Source organism: Brassica napus, chromosome A3 (assembly GCF_020379485.1).
Source record: "Brassica napus cultivar Da-Ae chromosome A3, Da-Ae, whole genome shotgun sequence".
Taxonomy (NCBI): Eukaryota; Viridiplantae; Streptophyta; class Magnoliopsida; order Brassicales; family Brassicaceae; genus Brassica; species Brassica napus.
In genome coordinates this window covers 969,365-988,092 of record NC_063436.1, presented here as the reverse complement: position 1 = coordinate 988,092, position 18,728 = coordinate 969,365, and the positions used below count along the sequence as shown (strand labels likewise).

Here is an 18,728-nt window from a genome sequence, read left to right as displayed (position 1 = left end):
GTAGAAAGTAGGATTTTCCAAAATTATTTTTTTTTTGTTTCAAAATAATAAATTTTCTAGAATTTTAAGAAACTTTTACTAGTTAATATTGATAACTTGTATACTTTAAAAAAAATATTAATTGAAAATATTTGAATTAATTAAATATTATTGGTTGATACTTATTAGAAAATGCATAGTAAAATAAATATTAATACATTTAATTGTAAATATTTATTATATTTTGAATATATATAAATACTTTATAAAATCTTTCTTTCGGGAACCGAAACAGTATCTTATATGTTTCGTAGATATTAGAAAATACATGAATTATTTTTTTGTTAGTAAATGGAATACAGTCACAAATACATGTGAATAATTATGTACATACATCGCTAAAATATCATAAATTATTATTATATTTGCACAAAATCTAATATATTCAGAAAAGCTAATAATATATGATATTTTTAGATCTTAAATGTATATCTACTCTAGTCAGTGTATTACATGCATAAAAGTCGATATATTTACATAAAAGTTAATATATACCGAAAATAATATATTTATGATATTTTTAGACAATACCTTGAATATATATCTTGGAACATTTAAAATTTCATAGATAAACACCAAGCAATATAACAATGATATATAGGAAAAAGAATCTAAAAAAAGAATACTTATTTCTTAGTTAACAATTCATAAATTAATGAAATATTAAATGCTATCAAATTTTAGAGAAAAATAATGAAGAAAAATGCAAAAGAGTATAATGATGAATTGACCAAAAAAAAGAGTATAATGATGAAAGGTCCTAACTCATGCAGAAACCCCCAGCGTGCCCACTCTCCCATCTCCATATATACTCCCTCTATCCTTTCCTCTCTATCATCATCATGGCCTTCTCCTTCTCCTTCACCGCCCTCGCCCTCCTCATCTCCTCCCTCGCAGCCGCTTTCCTCCTCCTCTTTCGCCGCACCCGTTACCGTCGGATGGGACTTCCTCCAGGAAGTCTCGGCTTTCCTCTCATAGGCGAGACTCTGCAGCTGATCAAAGCTTACAAGACAGAGGATCCTGAGCCTTTCATCGACGAGAGAGTGGCCCGGTACGGTTCGGTTTTCACGACGCATCTATTCGGCGAACCGACGGTTTTCTCTGCTGATGCGGAAACGAACCGGTTCGTTCTCCAGAACGAGGGGAAGCTCTTCGAGTGCGCTTATCCAGCTTCTATAAGTAATCTCATGGGGAAACACTCTTTGATTCGTATGGAAGGTTCTTTGCATAAACGTATGCACTCTTTTACCATGAGCTTCGCTAATGCTTCAGCCATGAAAGACCATCTCATGGTTGATATTGACCGGTTAGTCCGGTTTAATCTCGGTTCTTGGTCCTCTCGTGTTCTCCTCATGGAAGAATCCAAAAAGGTAACACATTAAATAAAAGGCATGCATAGATGATAGGATCGAATGAATATAAGCATTTTTAACTTTTTTTTTATTTGAAAAAAAAAATCCGACAATATAAGGACCATGCTACCTATGTATAATAAATTTAAAAAAAAAAACATATTTTACCATTTTACCAAAAAAAAAAAAATTAGGAATTAAAGTGAATATTCAACCGTTTCTGTCCAAAACCAGCCATGTAGGTGATATATATATCACTATTTTTTTGCTAATTTGCATGGATGATATATGTTGAATTATTATGGTTGATGATGATGCAGATGACGTTTGACGTAGCAGTGAAGCAGCTCACGAGCTTTGATCCAGGGGAGTGGAGTGAGAATTTAAGGAAAGAGTATCATCTTGTTATCGAAGGGTTCTTCTCTCTTTCTCACCCTCTCTTCTCCACCACTTACCGCAAAGCCATCAAAGTACTAATTACTCTTCTTTAACGCTTCTTTTTTTTATAATTATTTTAGACTATTCTAATATATATTCTTGTATTTTTTATAAGGCGCGGAGGAAGGTGGCGGAGGCGTTGACGGCGGTGATTATGGAGAGGAGGGAGGAGGAGAAGGAAGGAGCGGAGAGAAAAACAGATATGCTCGCGGCGTTGATAGCGGCGGATGATGGCTTTTCCGATGAAGAGATTGTTGATTTCTTTGTGGCTATACTCGTCGATGCTTATGAAACAACGCCTACTATCATGACTCTCGCCGTTAAGTTTCTTACCGAAACTCCTCTAGCTCTTGCTCAACTCAAGGTATTTTCTATGCTTAGTACTCATTCCGTTCGCAAAGAGTGTCTTTATGTATATATGTGTCATGCATGTTTGTTTGTGTTTTTGAAAAGATATTCAAAGCTCTTTTACAAAAAAAAAAAGGATATTTTAAAAGTTAAGATTCGATCCTCTACTGCATGCATGCAAACCGATATAATTTTAGGACCAGAGCTGCCGGTGTGTTATATATCACTTATCACTTATCAACTATGCTGTTTTATCTGGGTTTTAGGGTAGAAATGAATTTTATTAAAAAGTAAATTATGTTTATTAATGTAGCATTTTAATTATTCTTTGTCTATATCATTAGTCTTGTCTCTAACTCTAAGGATGGTTTAATGTTCACTAGATTTAGTGCGTGGTACTATAAACCAAAGAACACCTAATTATAATTTTGCTTTAACCTTTTTGTTCTTTTATTATTGGTTGAGTTGGTATTGGCTTGGTTGAAATTAAACAGGAAGAGCATGAAAAGATTAGGGCAATGAAGAGCGATTCTGAGAGTCTTGAATGGAGTGATTACAAGTCAATGACATTCACACAATGTGTGAGTGTTCTTACTTAAAAGACTTTATTACCTCTTGTCTTATGATCCTTTCTCACTAATCTCTTGCAAAAATTATTATGATTCAGGTGGTTAACGAGACTCTGAGAGTAGCTAACGTCATCGGCGGTGTTTTCAGGCGGGCAATGACGGATGTTGAGATCAATGGTAAACTATATACTAACTTTGAAATGAAAACCCCTAGCAAAAAAAAAATTTGTGAAATGAAAATGAGTCAGTTACAAAATGCCAAAACGTTCTTACATGAAAAAAAAAACAGGTTATAAGATTCCAAAAGGGTGGAAGGTGTTCTTATCGTTTAGAGGAGTTCATTTAGATCCAAACAACTTCAACGACGCTCGCACTTTCAACCCTTGGAGATGGCAGGTTTATATTTTTGTAAGCCATTGGCATTTCTTGATCTTGATTTAGAGCTTATCTTTGCTCTCTTGATTTTGATGAACAGAGCAACTCGGTAACAACAAGCCCTTCTAAAGTGTTCACACCGTTTGGTGGAGGACCAAGGATATGTCCTGGTTACGAGCTAGCTAGGGTTGCAATCTCTGTTTTCCTTCACCACCTAGTGACAAGCTTCAGGTAAATAAATACCTTGAGATACAAGATAATTAATTGCCTACTTTTCATTATCCAAATGCTAAGAAGAATGATTTGGTTTTGTTTTGTTAATTTTCTGAGCAGTTGGGTTCATGAAGAGAAAGACAAGATGGTTTTCTTTCCAACTACAAGAACACAGAAACGGTACCCGATCACCGTGAAGCGACGTGGTGGTGGCTTATCATCTACTTAATGAAAAAGAAGAAGAGATCAGAAGATTTTATTTAACTTTCTTTCTTTTATGCTCATAAATAGATCTAGAGCTGAAAAATAAAAGTAACCGTTACTTTACAAAGACTTTTGTTTACCTTAATGTTTGCATTAATCTCTTCTGCTTCACATCCCTCCATCTTTCTTTTTGCTCATTATGGGTACTAATATTAAACTATTTATTTAAATTTTAAATATCTATAATTATCATTAGATATTATATCAAAATAAACATGAAACCGAATGTTTGAAGTATATATTTATGTTTCAAATATTTTTATTGTATACTAATTTGAACATTCAGATCGGTTCCTTCAGATACTATCTAAGATTTTTTTTCTGTTTATCCATTCGAGTTCGGTTAAAAATATTTCAGGTTCAAAAGTTTTTTGTTTAAAAACACTTCAGGTTTGAATATGTTTTGTAACATCCTATAAAGTTCATTGTATATTATTTAAATTTTGGACTTCGGTTCGGTTTCGGTTTGAATTTCGGGTTACTGATATTATGTCAAGCATAGTTCCAAACTTCCAAAGTAAGTTAGCTTGAGCAACTTTTCCGTGCATAATTACAGTGGAAACGACGTCGCGCGCGAAAGTTCTCAACTTCTTTATAAGACACGTAATCACAACTGAACGGGCTGGGCTTTTCCTCGGCCCAGTTAAATTCTTTTTAAAAAGTAATAAAAAATATCTGGACCCTAAATCATCCTCGCCGTGGTTTCTCCGCTTCCACCGTCGTCATCCATCTCCTCTCAGTGATCTTTGTGGCATTCATTCTTCCTTCCGCCTCTCTAGTCGGTGCGTTTCCGTCTCCTCGATCCAACCGTTTCCTTTCTCTCTCTGTAAAACTTTTGTAGTTCTCATCTGTAGAAATTTGAATTCGAATCTATATTTGAATTTTCGAGATCCGGTTGAAGCTGAAAAATCAAATATAGTGTTAGGCATTATCTGTTCGTAACTTGGGAACATTATCTCTGGATTTAGGTTGAAATGGAGAATTTGGAAGATCTGAAAATGATGGCGGAGCAGTGGTCGAATCAAGGTATTGAGTATCTTCAGAAGATACCTCAAGATCAGCTCTATGCCGCCGTTGGTGTTCTCTTGTTTACAACCGTTTTGCTCCTCTTATCAAGTATGTAGCAGCTGACACCACCACATTCTTCATATTCAATAGTTTGTTGTTCCCTTGTGTATATGATTAGAATTGTAAAATTTTTAAAATTTGTGTGTGTATGTGATTAGAATTGTTATTGTATACTCTTAGGGTCTTATGCAATACATAAATAATGGTTATTAAACTTAACATTCTTGCTGGTTTATCTAGTTCGCTTGGTGAGGCGTACCAAATCAAACACTGTGCTCCTTTCTGGGCTCAGTGGAAGTGGAAAGACTGTGCTCTTCTATCAAGTGAGTGTTTTGGCTTCTTCACGTTCCGTATGAGATGTAATTTAGTTTTGTTAAGTGTCACTAACGGCCAAATCAGGGTAGATGACTAGTTGATTGTTATAAGATGAGATAAATGTTTGATTGGCAGCTCCGAGATGGATCATCCCATCAGGGTACTGTAACATCAATGGAACCGAATGAAGGCACTTTCGTTCTTCACTCTGAAAACACTAAGGTGAGGCTTCTGATCTTTGTCTCTTTTAAACAACTCACGCTGTTGATTTTGATGCATATATATTAACACGTTACCATCCTGTGTATTCTGTGCGTGACAGAAAGGAAAAGTCAAGCCTGTTCATCTTGTTGATGTTCCTGGACACTCTCGGCTTCGACCTAAGCTGGAAGAGTTCTTGCCCCAAGCAGCTGCTATTGTCTTTGTTGTAGACGCCTTGGAGTTCCTCCCTAACTGTCGTGCAGCTTCAGAGTAACTTCTAACTCTCTTTTTTTTTTTTGTTCTCTCACACAGATACACACAATCTTAACACATGAGGCATTGCAATGGTTTGATAGGTACCTATACGACATTCTGACCAATGCCAACGTTGTCAAGAAGAAGATACCAGTCCTCCTTTGCTGTAACAAGACGGATAAACTCACCGCGCACACCAAGGAGTTCATCAGGAAGCAGATGGAGAAAGAAATGTAACGATTTTTTTAATTTTCTTAACAAACCAAGCCAATCATCATTTCTTAATGTTTTTTTAATTTCTTGCCGTCAGTGAGAAACTGAGAGCTTCAAGGAGTGCAGTATCTACAGCTGATATAGCCAACGACTACACCATTGGAATCGAAGGAGAAGTGTTCTCCTTCTCGCATTGCTGTAACAAAGTCACTGTCGCTGAAGCATCTGGACTCAATGGAGAAACTGTTCAGGTCCAAGACTTCATTCGTGAATACATCAAGCCCTGAGTGAGAGCCAACTTCTACATCCGTAGATTTAATCCTTTATCACAGGCTTCTTATGCACTTTGTCTGTGACTGTGATTGGAGTTTAGAGATCTTTCTTTTGTATATGAGTTGTTGTCAGAGATCTTTCGAAAAGTTAAAAGACTTTAGGACAAAAAAAAAGAGAGAATAAATGACATCCATAATGATGTTATGATCCATCACACAATTTTTGGAAATTATTCAAAAATTAATATATTGATTTAGATGGGCCGACCCATGACCAAGAGGCCCAATAAAGATATTGCGTCTAACGCAAGGCATAACTTCTGTTGTTAAACACTCTCCTACTTAAACAACTCTCCAACACCTTTGATTATACGTATACTCAAAGCATACCTTATCTTCTTCTTCCGCGTCTTCCCCATCAAAACGACAACATGTTCCGCCGTGTAGTTCCTTCTTCTTCTTCTTCTTCCGCACAAAACCGCGACATGCTCCGTCGTGTAACAACTTCTTCCCCACTGATACGCGATGACTACATCCCAAGAACCGTCGAGCATATCTTCATAAATTATAGATTACGTCGCGTCGGCTTGCTTCGAGCTTTCGGTACAGGTAAACAAACTGAACTTCTTGTTTCTCCTAAACCCTACGTAACCTTTTACTTTCTTTCTTTAATCTTTCTTCTTGTTCTTGCCTGTGTTTACCAGATGTTGGAACTTTATACAATTTATGCGATCCGGGTAACATAAACTCTATACATTCATCAATCAGTTCCTCTCTGTTATCATGTTGACTTGTATCTTGGGTGTTTCTTGTGTTGAACTTGAACTTATGCGTTGCATTTTCGGTGGGATTTAATTAAGGTTATAAGGAGAATCTGTCTTTATACGGATACCCGGATGGGACATGGGACGTGCAAGAAGCACGCATGCTGCTTCCTCCTAATCTTCCCGAGCCAACGGTTGGAATCAACTTAGCCAGAGATCGTATGAGGGCTATTGATTGGGTGACGGTGGTGGCTGAGCACTGTGATTCTTGGTTGCTCTCTCTTGCTTTCCTCTTCGGTGTTGACCTTAGTCATGATGACAGGTATAACTATGGTTTCTTCCTTTACTTGAAGTACAATTAATTAATGCACATGTAACAACTACAAGTGTCACCTGTCTTTTGGTTGTATATATGCTAGTATATATATATAGTTTTGCTAAGTAGAAAGCATTGATGAAACTTTCTTCAGGATAACTCACTTGAATCTAGTTGTGTGTTTCAGATTTTCTGTTAACGCTGCTGATCTAGCTGATGTTGCTGTGTCTATGAACTTATTCGTTGAGCAGGGAGCGTCTATTCGAGAGGATCAATGGTCTCCCAACTCTTGCTGAAAAAGTGAAGGAATACTATCCAGGACAGTTAATCCAATCAAGGATCCAGCAAGCAAATCTAGAAAACTAGATTGATAGAGGAAGAGAGAGAGAGAGCTCTTCACATGGTTTAGGTATTGAACAACAAGGTTTTATGTACATATTAGCTGTTTCAAGAACTCATATATCGAAACATTTCAACTGAGTATACTTGAATCTCAACAATAGAGTTGTAACACTGTTTCAAAAAAATCAAGGTTCATTGAAAAGTAAAAAAAAATCTTTAAACAGTAGCGTTGGGTAACCTAGAGGTTTCTTGAAAGGCAAGCTTCAGATAATAATGGGCCAGGCCCATGCAAAAAGTAGGCGTAATAAATTGCCTATTAAACTCAAAGACCAGAGAGAAAGAAAAAGCTGTTACTGTTGTTCTTCTTCTTCTTCTTCTTCTTCTTACATCTCTTCATGTCCTGACGCACCGCACGCATCGGTTTTGAATACCATTGATACTGACCTCAAATCCAATCTTTAACACCACTGATCTACCTCTCAAAGCTCACTGACTCTTACTTCTGTACCCTTTCTTCGTTTCCTTCTACATCTATGGCTGCTACTGAGTCCTCTAACCTCACACCGTGGAAGAGATCTTCAAAGATGGTATGCAGCGTCAAGATTGGCTCTCTTTAGTTGCTGTCCACAGTGATTGTTGGCTTCTCTATGTTTCTTCCTACTTTGGCGCTCGGCTCAGTAGCAATGAGAAGTATGTAACTTTCTTTCACACATATTGTTTCTTTGCTTGTTTTTGGTATATTCATGTTTGAACATTCAACAATGACGCATAGACTCGTGACCAGTTGCTTATCATTATAATCAATGATTGCATTCATTACCAAATGTGTTTGTATATGTATTTTTTTTTTTTTTTGGTAAAATGTTTGTATATGTATTGACTCTACTCTCATCGTTTAATTGTGTAATCATGTTAAGGTTATTAAAAAATTTATCTTATGCACTAATCTTCACAACCTCATGGTAATTATTTATTTTGATGTTCCTTCTGCAATTGTATATGTCCTACGTGAAGACTATACTGTATCCACATTCATTTTGATGTTCCTTCTGCAATTGTATATGTCCTACGTGAAGACTATATTGTATCCACTATGATCAACTCAAACATTTTTATAAAAACATGTTCACTCATCCAATTCATTAAAGAGACGCACCTTCTACAGTGTGAATTAAAATGCAACTTGCATTTTCTATAGTATTTTTTTTTTGAACAACTATAGTATAATATTATATAGTATTCACTTTTCTGGATAAGATCTATACTATTAAAGCAGAATCCTATTGTCATAATTACCTTAGCCTGCCCTTTCCTTCACTAACATTGCATGTTTCATTAAGGGCAATTAAGTAATATTAATAACAAATCTATATTGGGTCATTATTTTTGGATCCAGCCCACATCAAATCTCTCTTGGGCCTGTTGGGCCTATTAAAAAATCAGATTCAATTCTCACTTTTTTTTCCTTTGAGTCATTGAGTCCAAGTTCAAATAATTTTTTTCAACTATTCTTAATTATTATTTTTTTGTTTTCTTAATATAATTTAAGCATTCATAAAAATAATTGAATTTTTTATTGAAAAATATAAATCTTTATTAAAAGTATATAATTTTTTTTAATTAAAATATTAACCCCATGATAAAATTAATTTATCAGAGTTATACCAACTTAATTCATTAAAAAAATAAAGTTTAATTTTTTAAACATAAATAGTCATTTAAAATGAAATACGATAAATAAAGATAAAATTTTTAAGTCTTTTATAAAATAAAACACAAATATATGAAAATGTGACATTTACTAAATATTTGTCAATTGAAAAAAAAAACAAAAATAAACCTGCGCTTTGAAAGCGCGGGTCAAAATCTAGTTATATGTTATTTCAAGACCAGGTCGACACTTTGTGGTGCCTACCCACCTACTTGAATAACGCACATGCTTATGATTCCATTTAATACGATACTAGATTAAGATTCGCGCCTTGCGCGGAATGAATATTATATATAAATTATTTTTAAGTATTATATATTTTTTATATATTATGAAATAATAAATATATATTAAATAATTAAAAATTTAGTAACTATTACGTATATAATTAAATTGGTACAAATACTTAAATAATTTTTTTTAATCCAGATAAACATTGTTTTTCTATTTTATATGGTATAAAATTAAGTTTAAATGATATTAAGATATATAGTACATTTTTAATATTGACATCTATTAAAAAATATTTTATGCTCATATTATTTTTGATCATTTGTATTTCGTTATAACAATTTTTTTAAATCAATGATAACAATAAAAAATTTGTGGGATGTTTAATATTTTTAGTAATTTATAATTTTAAAAATATTCAATGTAAAATTTAAAATCTTGTCAATAATTATTCAAAATGTTTATCAAAAAAATTCGAAACAAATTTGAAATTTAAATAAATATGTATTTTATATGGTATATGATTTATTTTGAAAAATATTAATATACATATATATAATATTTATTAAATGAAATTTCCTACTTATGTAATTTCGTAATCATTTGTATTTTGTTTTTTTTTTTTTTTTTTTTGACAGCAAAAAGATTACAGACTCATATAGACCCTGTAAACCAAAGTGGTAACTCTGAATCCATGTGTACGACGAAAGACGGTTGTTGCCGAGCACTACGTGCCAAACTATCCATTTGTATTTGTATTTTGTTATAACATAAATTTTAAACCATGGATCACAAAAATTTCAATGTGATATTTTTAACAACTTTAGTCATTTGTATTCGTTTTTAAAAATTCAAAATATAACATATACGAAAAAATCTAAAATTTTATTATATAGTTAATGTGGTTGTTTAATTTTTTTTTAGTAAGTTAATTTTTTTTTTTTAAATGATAGAAAATAGACTAAATTTTATCAAATCTTTATTATTCAAAATCATTAATTGTCATATATATTTTAGTCACATTAGGTAAGTCCGTGATTTTTATTTAAGGAAACAATGAATAACATTTATGATTAATTTATGATTAGTTTAATAAAAAGCTTATTATATATTTCTATGGACCAACATATTTTTCTAAGGATTCTAAGAATGATTGTGGTGATGACATGTGGCTACAAAATATGTTATAATGCTTCTCTTTTAATATATAGGGGATTATTTATATATAGATATATGTGATATCTTGTGTATAGTCAATTGTTTGACAGACTGAATCTAATGATTAATCCACAGGAATAAGGTAATCCATATGGGAACGAGAGGCTACAAGAGCGTATACGTGCTTTTTGTTTTTAGATTATTATCCACTCAGTCTTCTTATTCACCACTAATCCTCAATTTACAAATGCAGTAATATCGAATCTCTCAGGGTTTTATAATTGGATAATATTTAATTAGATAGAAATATGTTTGTCGTATATGATTCATCATCATTGACAAAGTGCAAATGATATGATATCACGCTCAACTCACTTATGTATAAAGTATATCGGCTTTAGTCTTTTATTAATAGATTGTATATATTGTTAATGTTTGTGTGCATAATTTTACTCTGAATAGTTTTGTGAAACTAGTTGATTAAGCACTATTTAAATATTATCATGTGACGTTAGAATTCAATATTTATACATTTTCTCTTTATAATACGCTAATTAATTGTACTCTGGTCACTATCAGTCAGGTTTTTCAAACATGGCGACAGATTAAAAAATTAAACAAGGTGCCAAAGATAATGATAGATGTTAGTTTTGTGAAACTATGTTCCTTGAACATTAATTTGCTTGCAAAATATTAGATACTAAAATATTATTGTATAACAATATATCTCATTCAATATTTATTTACTCGAAGGTAAATCAGATCCTGAAAGATTGTACACATACAAGTCAGATATAAATCACGAAACAAACCAAAACATTTAATTTTCTTTATAGGAAGGGAAAACAATTAACGAGGAGAGACATGAGATTCAACATGAGATTTGCCTTGTGGACCTTGAGTTCTGATAAAGAGTCTGTATTGATCAAAGGTCATTGGAGGATATAAAGGAGGATTATGAGTGGATACAAGTTCTTGTAATGGTTGGATTGGTATATCGCTTTTAGGATTGTAGAAGAAAGCAAGCGAAACTCTCTCTTTCTCCGAGTTCACTATCACTCTATGCTCCACACTCTTGTATGCTGAGTTGCTTAGTATCTGCATTTTATCATGGCACACACATAAGTTATAATACTAAGATTCATAACAGTTTAGAAAATAAGATTAAAAGTTGCCGGTTTATAATATAAGATTAAAAGAATCTTTTGAAAAGTTGCCGGTTTAGTTATACATTGAATGGCAACATGGGCAAAGGCCAAACAACACATGTGCGCAGTGAAGGATTATGGCTGTACTGTTGTTTCGTATCAAAACAAGGACACCCACCCAATTTTTTCGAAACAATTATAATTGAGGATTACTTTATTTGTGAAACTGTCGTTTTATAGAAACAGGTTGACATAGATCTAAAAGGACGTAATTTCTGTTGTTGGAATTGACATAATAATTACAATGATATTTTCTTTTGAATATTCAAAAAGGTATTTTGGCACCAAGTAGTTACTGTTTATCATACTTGCATTTTAAACATGTCTAAAACGTGGAACTATAGCTTAGATACTCTTCGTTCGTTCTCAAATAACTAATTCGGCATTTGTCCTTTTATTAATAGCCTAGATTTTTTTTCAAAAAAAAAACAAGGAGAATAATCTGTTTCTTTAAAAATATTTAGTGTATAAACATGTAATTACAGTTTGTAGGATATTTAGTAATAGTATGTGATTTATCTACTATTTTAACTAAATTTACTTTATTTCCAATTTTTTTCTTTTTATATTGTATAACTATATCGTATTTTATTCCATTCAAATATTAGTTATTCGTGATTCATAAAGAAACATGTAATGAAATTTTTTTACTTAGTTAACATTTTTTGTAGTTTTTTGGTTATGAATAATTCGAATATATATATAGTAGATGAATGAAAAACAGATATGGAAATTGTCTCTATATATAAATAATTTCGAGTATTTCATCATTTAAAACATTTATTTATATACGTTTTAAAATTAAATTGATATAAATTCTGAAAAGAAAATTAATTAATTACCTGAATTTGATCACCGATATTAACGATGAACGCATGAGGATGAGGCTTGACGGTGATCCACATGTCATTTTTACGGACTTGAAGACCGAAGACTTGATCGTCTGGTAAGAGAATAGTCATACCGCCAGGATCAGAGTGGGAGGAGAGACCTAGAGCCAGCTCTGGTCGAGGGCATTTTGGATAATAATTAACCCTCAAACATGCCCCTATGTTTTCACCTCCAAAAGCATCTTGAAACTCATCCTCCTTTAATCCTAAGTTTAACGATAATACCTTCATGACTCTCCCGCATAGGTTCACTACTTCCTTGCCATACTCATCGATCACTTCTCTATTTAAAAAAAATATAAAATAATTAAAAATCTATGAATCAAGTTCCAAAATTGTACTTTTTGTTTATAGGAGTATATTTTTTCTTTTGGTGATTCCAACGAATCATATTACAAAATTCTATGGTAAACAAAGAGATTCTTCTCTTCACACTCCCCAATAAAATGAAAATACTATTTCCCAAGTTCGTACCGTTTGTTCCCTACATTTTAACGGTTAAGAAAAAACAATCTACTTTTTGGTAAAATGGGTCTTCTTTCTAGACTCTCAAAAAAGTAAAAGTAAAAAGTACAAACATTAAGAAAATTCATAATAAGGTTATAAGAAAAATATTAAAGAAGAGAGGATGGACCTAATGGTGGGAGGAAAAGAAGGCCACTTGTTGAAGTCTTTCAAATGAAGAGGAAGAAGATGGAGAAAGTAATAATCACTCCAGTCAAGAATGGCTCCTTTCTCAACTCCTAGTCTGCTTCCATATCCTTCATAGGTTTTTGGTGAGTTTCTATAAGTCTCCTTCTCATTAACCGGCAAGTGGAAAAACTCTCTCCAATTCTCCCTAGCCGCGTCCATCAGCTCTGGCCTCACACCATGGTTCAACACCTGGAAGAATCCCCACTCACGGCAAGCCTCCGATATCTGAGCCATGATGGCCTCGTCTGGCGACCCGTCTTCCGAGAAGAGTCCTTCAAGGTCAATGATTGGTATGTTGGTCGCGGCAGGAGCCTCCTCTATCGTGGTGGGACGTTGAGATGCTGGTTTGATGTAGCGGTCGGGGAGAGAGGAGAGGTTGCTCTCGGCTAAGGACTGGACTCTGACGATTGGCTCAGGCCACTCATCCATCGTGGACCCTTTCCTTGTCTCGATATTCACTTCCTTCTTGTTCTTGGTCATATTCTTTGTTTTTTATGTACTGATATTGCTCTTGCTCATGTGAGACGTTTTAGAGAGAAGAGGATTTGTGATAAATAAATAAAAAATTTGATTGATGGAAGGAGTTTATAAGAAGGGTAAATTGTGGTGGAGGAGAATCCAGAAATCGGCTCAAGAAGATGAAAGCAATCTCTCTTTCTTTATTAATGAAACGTGTTAAAATTATTATTATTATTATTTGTTTTGGGACACAACACACAAGGACAAAAATATATCGTGTCGACAAGTGAAACTATGAATTACTTTGAGTTTTATGGCAATCTTTTTCTAATATATTTACCTTTGTTAGATGACTAAATGTGGACAAAGACAAAAGATTAATCTCTTAATATATTAATTAAATGAGTTTGCCCAATAGGATGCACGTGCCATGACGGATTATGTGTAAGAGATTACGGTTATTTTATAAAAATGATAATTATATTTGTGAAAAAGAAATGGGGATTGACATCAAATGGAGAATTACGGGGATGATTGATAGAAACTAAAGTTTTCTAAAGTTTATAATATATATCTAAACAGTTCTGTCATCAATCATGATTTAAGAGCCATAAACAAATCTCGTTATTTATAATTCGTACAATAATTTATGTTTTTTTCTCTTGATAAAATACAATAGTTTGTTGTTTGTCTTATTTGTCATTGTCCTACGTTATATCGGATCTAAATTTCAGATGTGACTAATACAAAATATTAGATTACAAATTCTAATGTGAATTGTTTTCCTTGTCTAACAATTATTATGAGTCTTTATATACTTTCTGTTTTTCTACTGTAGATGCAAAAAACTTTTTAAATGTGTATGATATATTTCCTAAATGTATAGGATATCTTTCTAAATTTGAGTTTAGGAAAATTTCTTGCATAAGTATAATATCTTCCTAGATTTAAGAAAGATATTGATACATATGTATAATATGTTCATAACATATAGAATTTTTTATAAGTATAATATGTTCCTAAAATTATTATGACTATTTAGATACTTCTTCTTTTTCCACTGTAGATGCATTTTTAAAAAAAAATGCATATGATATCTTTCCTTAATGTATAGGATATCTTTCTAAATTTGAGTTTAGGAAAAATTCTTGAATAAGTATAATATCTTCCTAAAATTAAGAAAGATATTGATGGCCACTTGGCCACTGAGTAAAAACTATGTAACCCTTTTCTTTCTCCTGCATTTTAATAGAAGATTTTTTTACAAAAAAAAAGAAAGATATTGATACATATGTATAATATGTTCATAAGATATAGATTTTTTTTTCATAAATGTGTATTAAAAAATATATTCTTAAATGTATATTTAAGAAGATTTTCATGAATATATATTTAATAAATTTGAATTATCTTTTAAATATCTATAGCATTTTCCTAAATTTTTTGGAATACATTATTGAATTTGACATCTAAATTTTATAAAGATGTTGCATATATTTAAAAGTATCTTTGTAAATTTTCGAAAGATGTTTATATATTGAGTAAGAATTTATTAAATATGCATATAAATCAAATTCAAAAAGAAGCCATAAACATTTAGAAAGAAATCAAAAACTTCTTAAATACATGGCCGGCTCAGGAGGGAAGGCCAACAGTTTAATCGCCCAGGTCCAACCCAAAATCAAACAAATTTAACTATAAAAAAATCCAAATTTTTTTTTCTAGCAAGGGCCCCAAAATATTATTTTTATTCATCTATAATGAATAGAAACAATTATCAGGGGTCCAATAAAAATATATGTCGGCCCTGCTTAAATATATATAAAAGTTATATATTCAGTAAATAATTAACTAAAATTATAAATAGGATAAAGTTATCTTTTACTCCTTCATAAAACTTATTTTGAATTTTATGGACTATCTAGAGAACATAAAACCAAAAATAAACTATTAAGAGATTTGTCTTAGAGAACCAATATTATTGACAAAAAAAAACTTAAGATCTTGTTTAATATGATACCACGTGCGCTATTAATCTATATGTACAATGATGTCATCAATGACGCAATCTTTTTAAAAGATAAAACGCTGAATAAAAGTTTTGTAGAACCCTGTTAGTTTTGTACATCTAGAAAATGCATCCAGATGGTCCATTTTGATGTCTTATCCAGATGCTCCATCTGGATGTTGTTTGTTTCTTCATTTCGTCCATGCATGCAGATGAATCATCTTAATGCAACTATGTTCGTTTGCTTTTGATTTTTAACTTCCATCTGTATCCAGGTGGACTTGTTAATAAAATAACTAAAATATACATTTTTTACGTTTCAGCGGAAAAATAGCATTTTACAGTTTTGGCCGAAAATATTTTTGCGGTATTTGAGGAAATATGTGTTTTTTGCAAAAAAAAATGCATTTTTATGGTTTTGGCAGAAAAATACGTTTTATGGGTTTAGCGGAAAAATACGTTTTTGCGGTTTGGACGGAAAATGTGTGTTTTGATGTTTTGGCAGGAAAAGTGTTTTTGACAGGAAAAGTTTTTTCGCGATTTTGGCGAGAAAAGCATTTTTGCGGTTTTGGCGGGAAAATACATTTTTCCGGTTTTGGCGGGAAAATATGTTTTTCCGGTTTTAGCGGAAAAATGTGTTTTCCAGTTTTAGCGGAAAATGCGTTTTTTTGGTTTTGGCGGGAAAATGCGTTTTCCGGTTTTAGCGGGAAAATTTTATTTTACGGTTTTGGCAGGAAAATGCGTTTTCCGGTTTTAACGAGAAAATACGTTTTTTCGGTTTTGGCGGAAAAATACGTGTTTCCGGTTTTGGCGGGAAAATACGTGTTTCTGGTTTTGGCGGGAAAATTTCACTTTCCGGTTTTGGCGGTAAAATTGTGTTTTCAGTTTTGACGGGAAAATGTGTTTTTCGGTTTTGGCAGGAAAATTTAGTTTTCCGGTTTTGGCAGGAAATTGTGTTTTCCGGTTTTGGCGAGAAAATGCGTTTTTCCGGTTTTGACGGAAAAATTGTATGTTTCTGGTTTTGGCGAGAAAATGTTTTTTGCGATTTTGGTCGGAAAATGTTTTTTGGAGTTTTGGCTGGAATATGTGTTTTTCGGTTTTGGTGCGAAAATGCGTTTTTTTTTGTTTTAACGAGAAAATGCGTTTTTTCGGTTTTGGTCAAAAAGTGCGGTTTTACTGGTTTAGCCGAAAAATGTGTGTTTTATGCAAATGTGTTTTATGCTTTTTTGCGGAAAAACGCATCTTGCGGTTTTGGCAGGAAAGTGTGTTTTTCAGTTTTTGTGTTATGCATTTTTTGGTGATAGCGGAAAAATATATATGGAAAAAATAGAATTTACGGTTTGAAAATAATATTTTAATTTTAAAAGGTCATTTTTGTCATTTATTATTTTGGACTAAACTAGATGCATCTGCATCCAGATGCACCATCAAGACTCATCTTCATTTGTGTGAGAATTTGAGATGAATTTTTAAAAATTCAGCTGGATGATGCATCTGGATGTAATATTGTAATGTAAAAAATGAACATCAATTTGCATCTTCACCCAGATAGATGGATTACCTGGGTGAGCAAACGAACAGGACGTAGGATTCTTGGATGATATATCCTCTTTAAGAAACTTCACAGATACATGGTTTTAGTCCAGTCCATACTAAATTTAAAATTCGATCCACAACTATATGGTTTTTAGGTTTCGACGATTGCTATAATATCCATTGTGATAATTAAACCGCCACGTTTGTAGACCTCCACATTTAAACATGTGGGTTCATTTTTGTCTATCTATAGATGTTCAATTCATTGAAAGAAGATTTTCTGTTAACTATATTTATAGCTTTCGTGGTTTAGTTTATTAACATGTTACGAAAAAAAAAATTGATTAACTGAATTATACGGTAATGTAAAATTGCAAGTCATCAGTCTATTTTAATGTTATAGTTGATCAAACCAAGTTTTGAACGTTCTCCATATACATCATCCTATATGTGTTACAATTATGATGGCATTTTTCTTATAATATGTACAGCGCACGACAGTGTTTGTTGAAAAAACATGGTTATTGGCCAGAAAGAACGATCTTATTTTTTAAAAAGATATTCTTTTAGTGATCTCGCATATATCTAAACAATTATGAAGTTGACTGCACTATGGTGAGGCTGAATGTTCTTCGTACGTTTTGTAAATGGTGAAAATAGTTGAAGCGCATCGAACATCATGAATCATGATAAATCTTGAGATTTGGAAATAAAATCTTCGAGTTGCTTTTAAATTGTCGCCATTCTTTACATTCTAGGTATGTGTAGATATGTAGGAAACCCCACGTTGAGAGTAGTGGATCACATGCTTCTATTGAAAGTTGTTATCAGAGTATAATCGAGTCTCTCTATATTTGGCTAAAGTCATCTCTTTCAATTTCACATATACCTTTTTTAATCAATAAAATAATTTTGTCCAAACAAAAGGAGAAAAGAACCTAAACTCTGAAATGATATATGACGAATATTCAATACATATTCAATTTGTTCTGATCTTTTGTTTTTTTAAAGGAGTATATCATAAATCGATAATTTTATAAAGAGAAAAAGACTAGGATAACACCAAACCAAATTTTTGTTCCCAAAGTAGCACTCAAGGTTCAAAGTCACAAAAATAGATTTTATGAAAGAAGTAAATATACACTTATACCCCTTGGGTTAATTAATCCAAACCTTAGGGTTTAGAGTTAAGGAGTGGGGTTTTGGAATTAGGGTTTAAAATTTTATAAAAAATAAATACTAAAATAAAAAATAAAAATTTTAAAAACAGTTTCAAAAAGTATTTTTAAATTATAAAAAGAAAATTTCAAAAAAAAAATTAAAATTTTTTTTTTCAAAAAACAAATTATAAAAATTTCGAATCTGAAAACATATAATCTGAACTATAAAAAAAAATTCTTTTTTTTTAATTTTTTAATTTTATTTATTTTTATTTGTTTATTTAATTTTAAACCAAGGGTATTAGGGATATTTTACCCTTTAATGAATGT

General features: G+C 32.2%; 4 protein-coding genes across 5 annotated transcripts; 3 read left to right on the top strand and 1 right to left on the bottom strand.

Moving 5' to 3' along the window:
• Window positions 1-336: 336 nt before the first annotated feature.
• On the top strand, window positions 337-3,775 carry LOC106442975 (cytochrome P450 90A1). Its single transcript, XM_013884594.3, has 8 exons — window positions 337-1,409; window positions 1,712-1,861; window positions 1,945-2,193; window positions 2,672-2,758; window positions 2,845-2,923; window positions 3,036-3,142; window positions 3,222-3,352; window positions 3,455-3,775. Exons 1-8 carry the CDS (start codon window positions 807-809, stop codon window positions 3,561-3,563), a joined length of 1,515 nt encoding a protein of 504 aa, XP_013740048.2. The 5' UTR covers window positions 337-806; the 3' UTR covers window positions 3,564-3,775.
• Window positions 3,776-4,222: 447 nt separating this feature from the next.
• Window positions 4,223-6,134, top strand: LOC106427882 (signal recognition particle receptor subunit beta). 2 transcript variants are annotated; one of them, XM_013868602.3, is made up of 7 exons: window positions 4,223-4,380; window positions 4,567-4,714; window positions 4,907-4,989; window positions 5,117-5,203; window positions 5,304-5,452; window positions 5,539-5,670; window positions 5,748-6,134. In XM_013868602.3, exons 2-7 carry the CDS (start codon window positions 4,573-4,575, stop codon window positions 5,935-5,937), a joined length of 783 nt encoding a protein of 260 aa, XP_013724056.1. In that variant the 5' UTR covers window positions 4,223-4,380; window positions 4,567-4,572; the 3' UTR covers window positions 5,938-6,134. The 2 variants fall into 2 exon arrangements, with proteins under 2 accessions (XP_013724056.1, XP_022566306.1); XM_022710585.1 differs by lacking the exon at window positions 4,223-4,380 and adding an exon at window positions 4,406-4,424.
• Window positions 6,135-6,353: 219 nt separating this feature from the next.
• On the top strand, window positions 6,354-8,290 carry LOC106441325 (PHD finger protein ALFIN-LIKE 7). The gene is made up of 4 exons (XM_013883157.3): window positions 6,354-6,531; window positions 6,627-6,659; window positions 6,783-7,008; window positions 7,254-8,290. The coding sequence occupies exons 1-4, from the start codon at window positions 6,354-6,356 to the stop codon at window positions 7,366-7,368; spliced, it is 552 nt and encodes a 183-aa protein (XP_013738611.1). The 3' UTR covers window positions 7,369-8,290.
• A 2,862-nt stretch (window positions 8,291-11,152) lies between these two features.
• On the bottom strand, window positions 11,153-13,912 carry LOC106427891 (jasmonate-induced oxygenase 2). The gene is made up of 3 exons (XM_013868612.3): window positions 13,177-13,912; window positions 12,495-12,825; window positions 11,153-11,542 (listed from the first exon to the last, which is right to left on the bottom strand). The coding sequence occupies exons 1-3, from the start codon at window positions 13,713-13,715 to the stop codon at window positions 11,294-11,296; spliced, it is 1,119 nt and encodes a 372-aa protein (XP_013724066.2). The 5' UTR covers window positions 13,716-13,912; the 3' UTR covers window positions 11,153-11,293.
• Window positions 13,913-18,728: the final 4,816 nt, after the last annotated feature.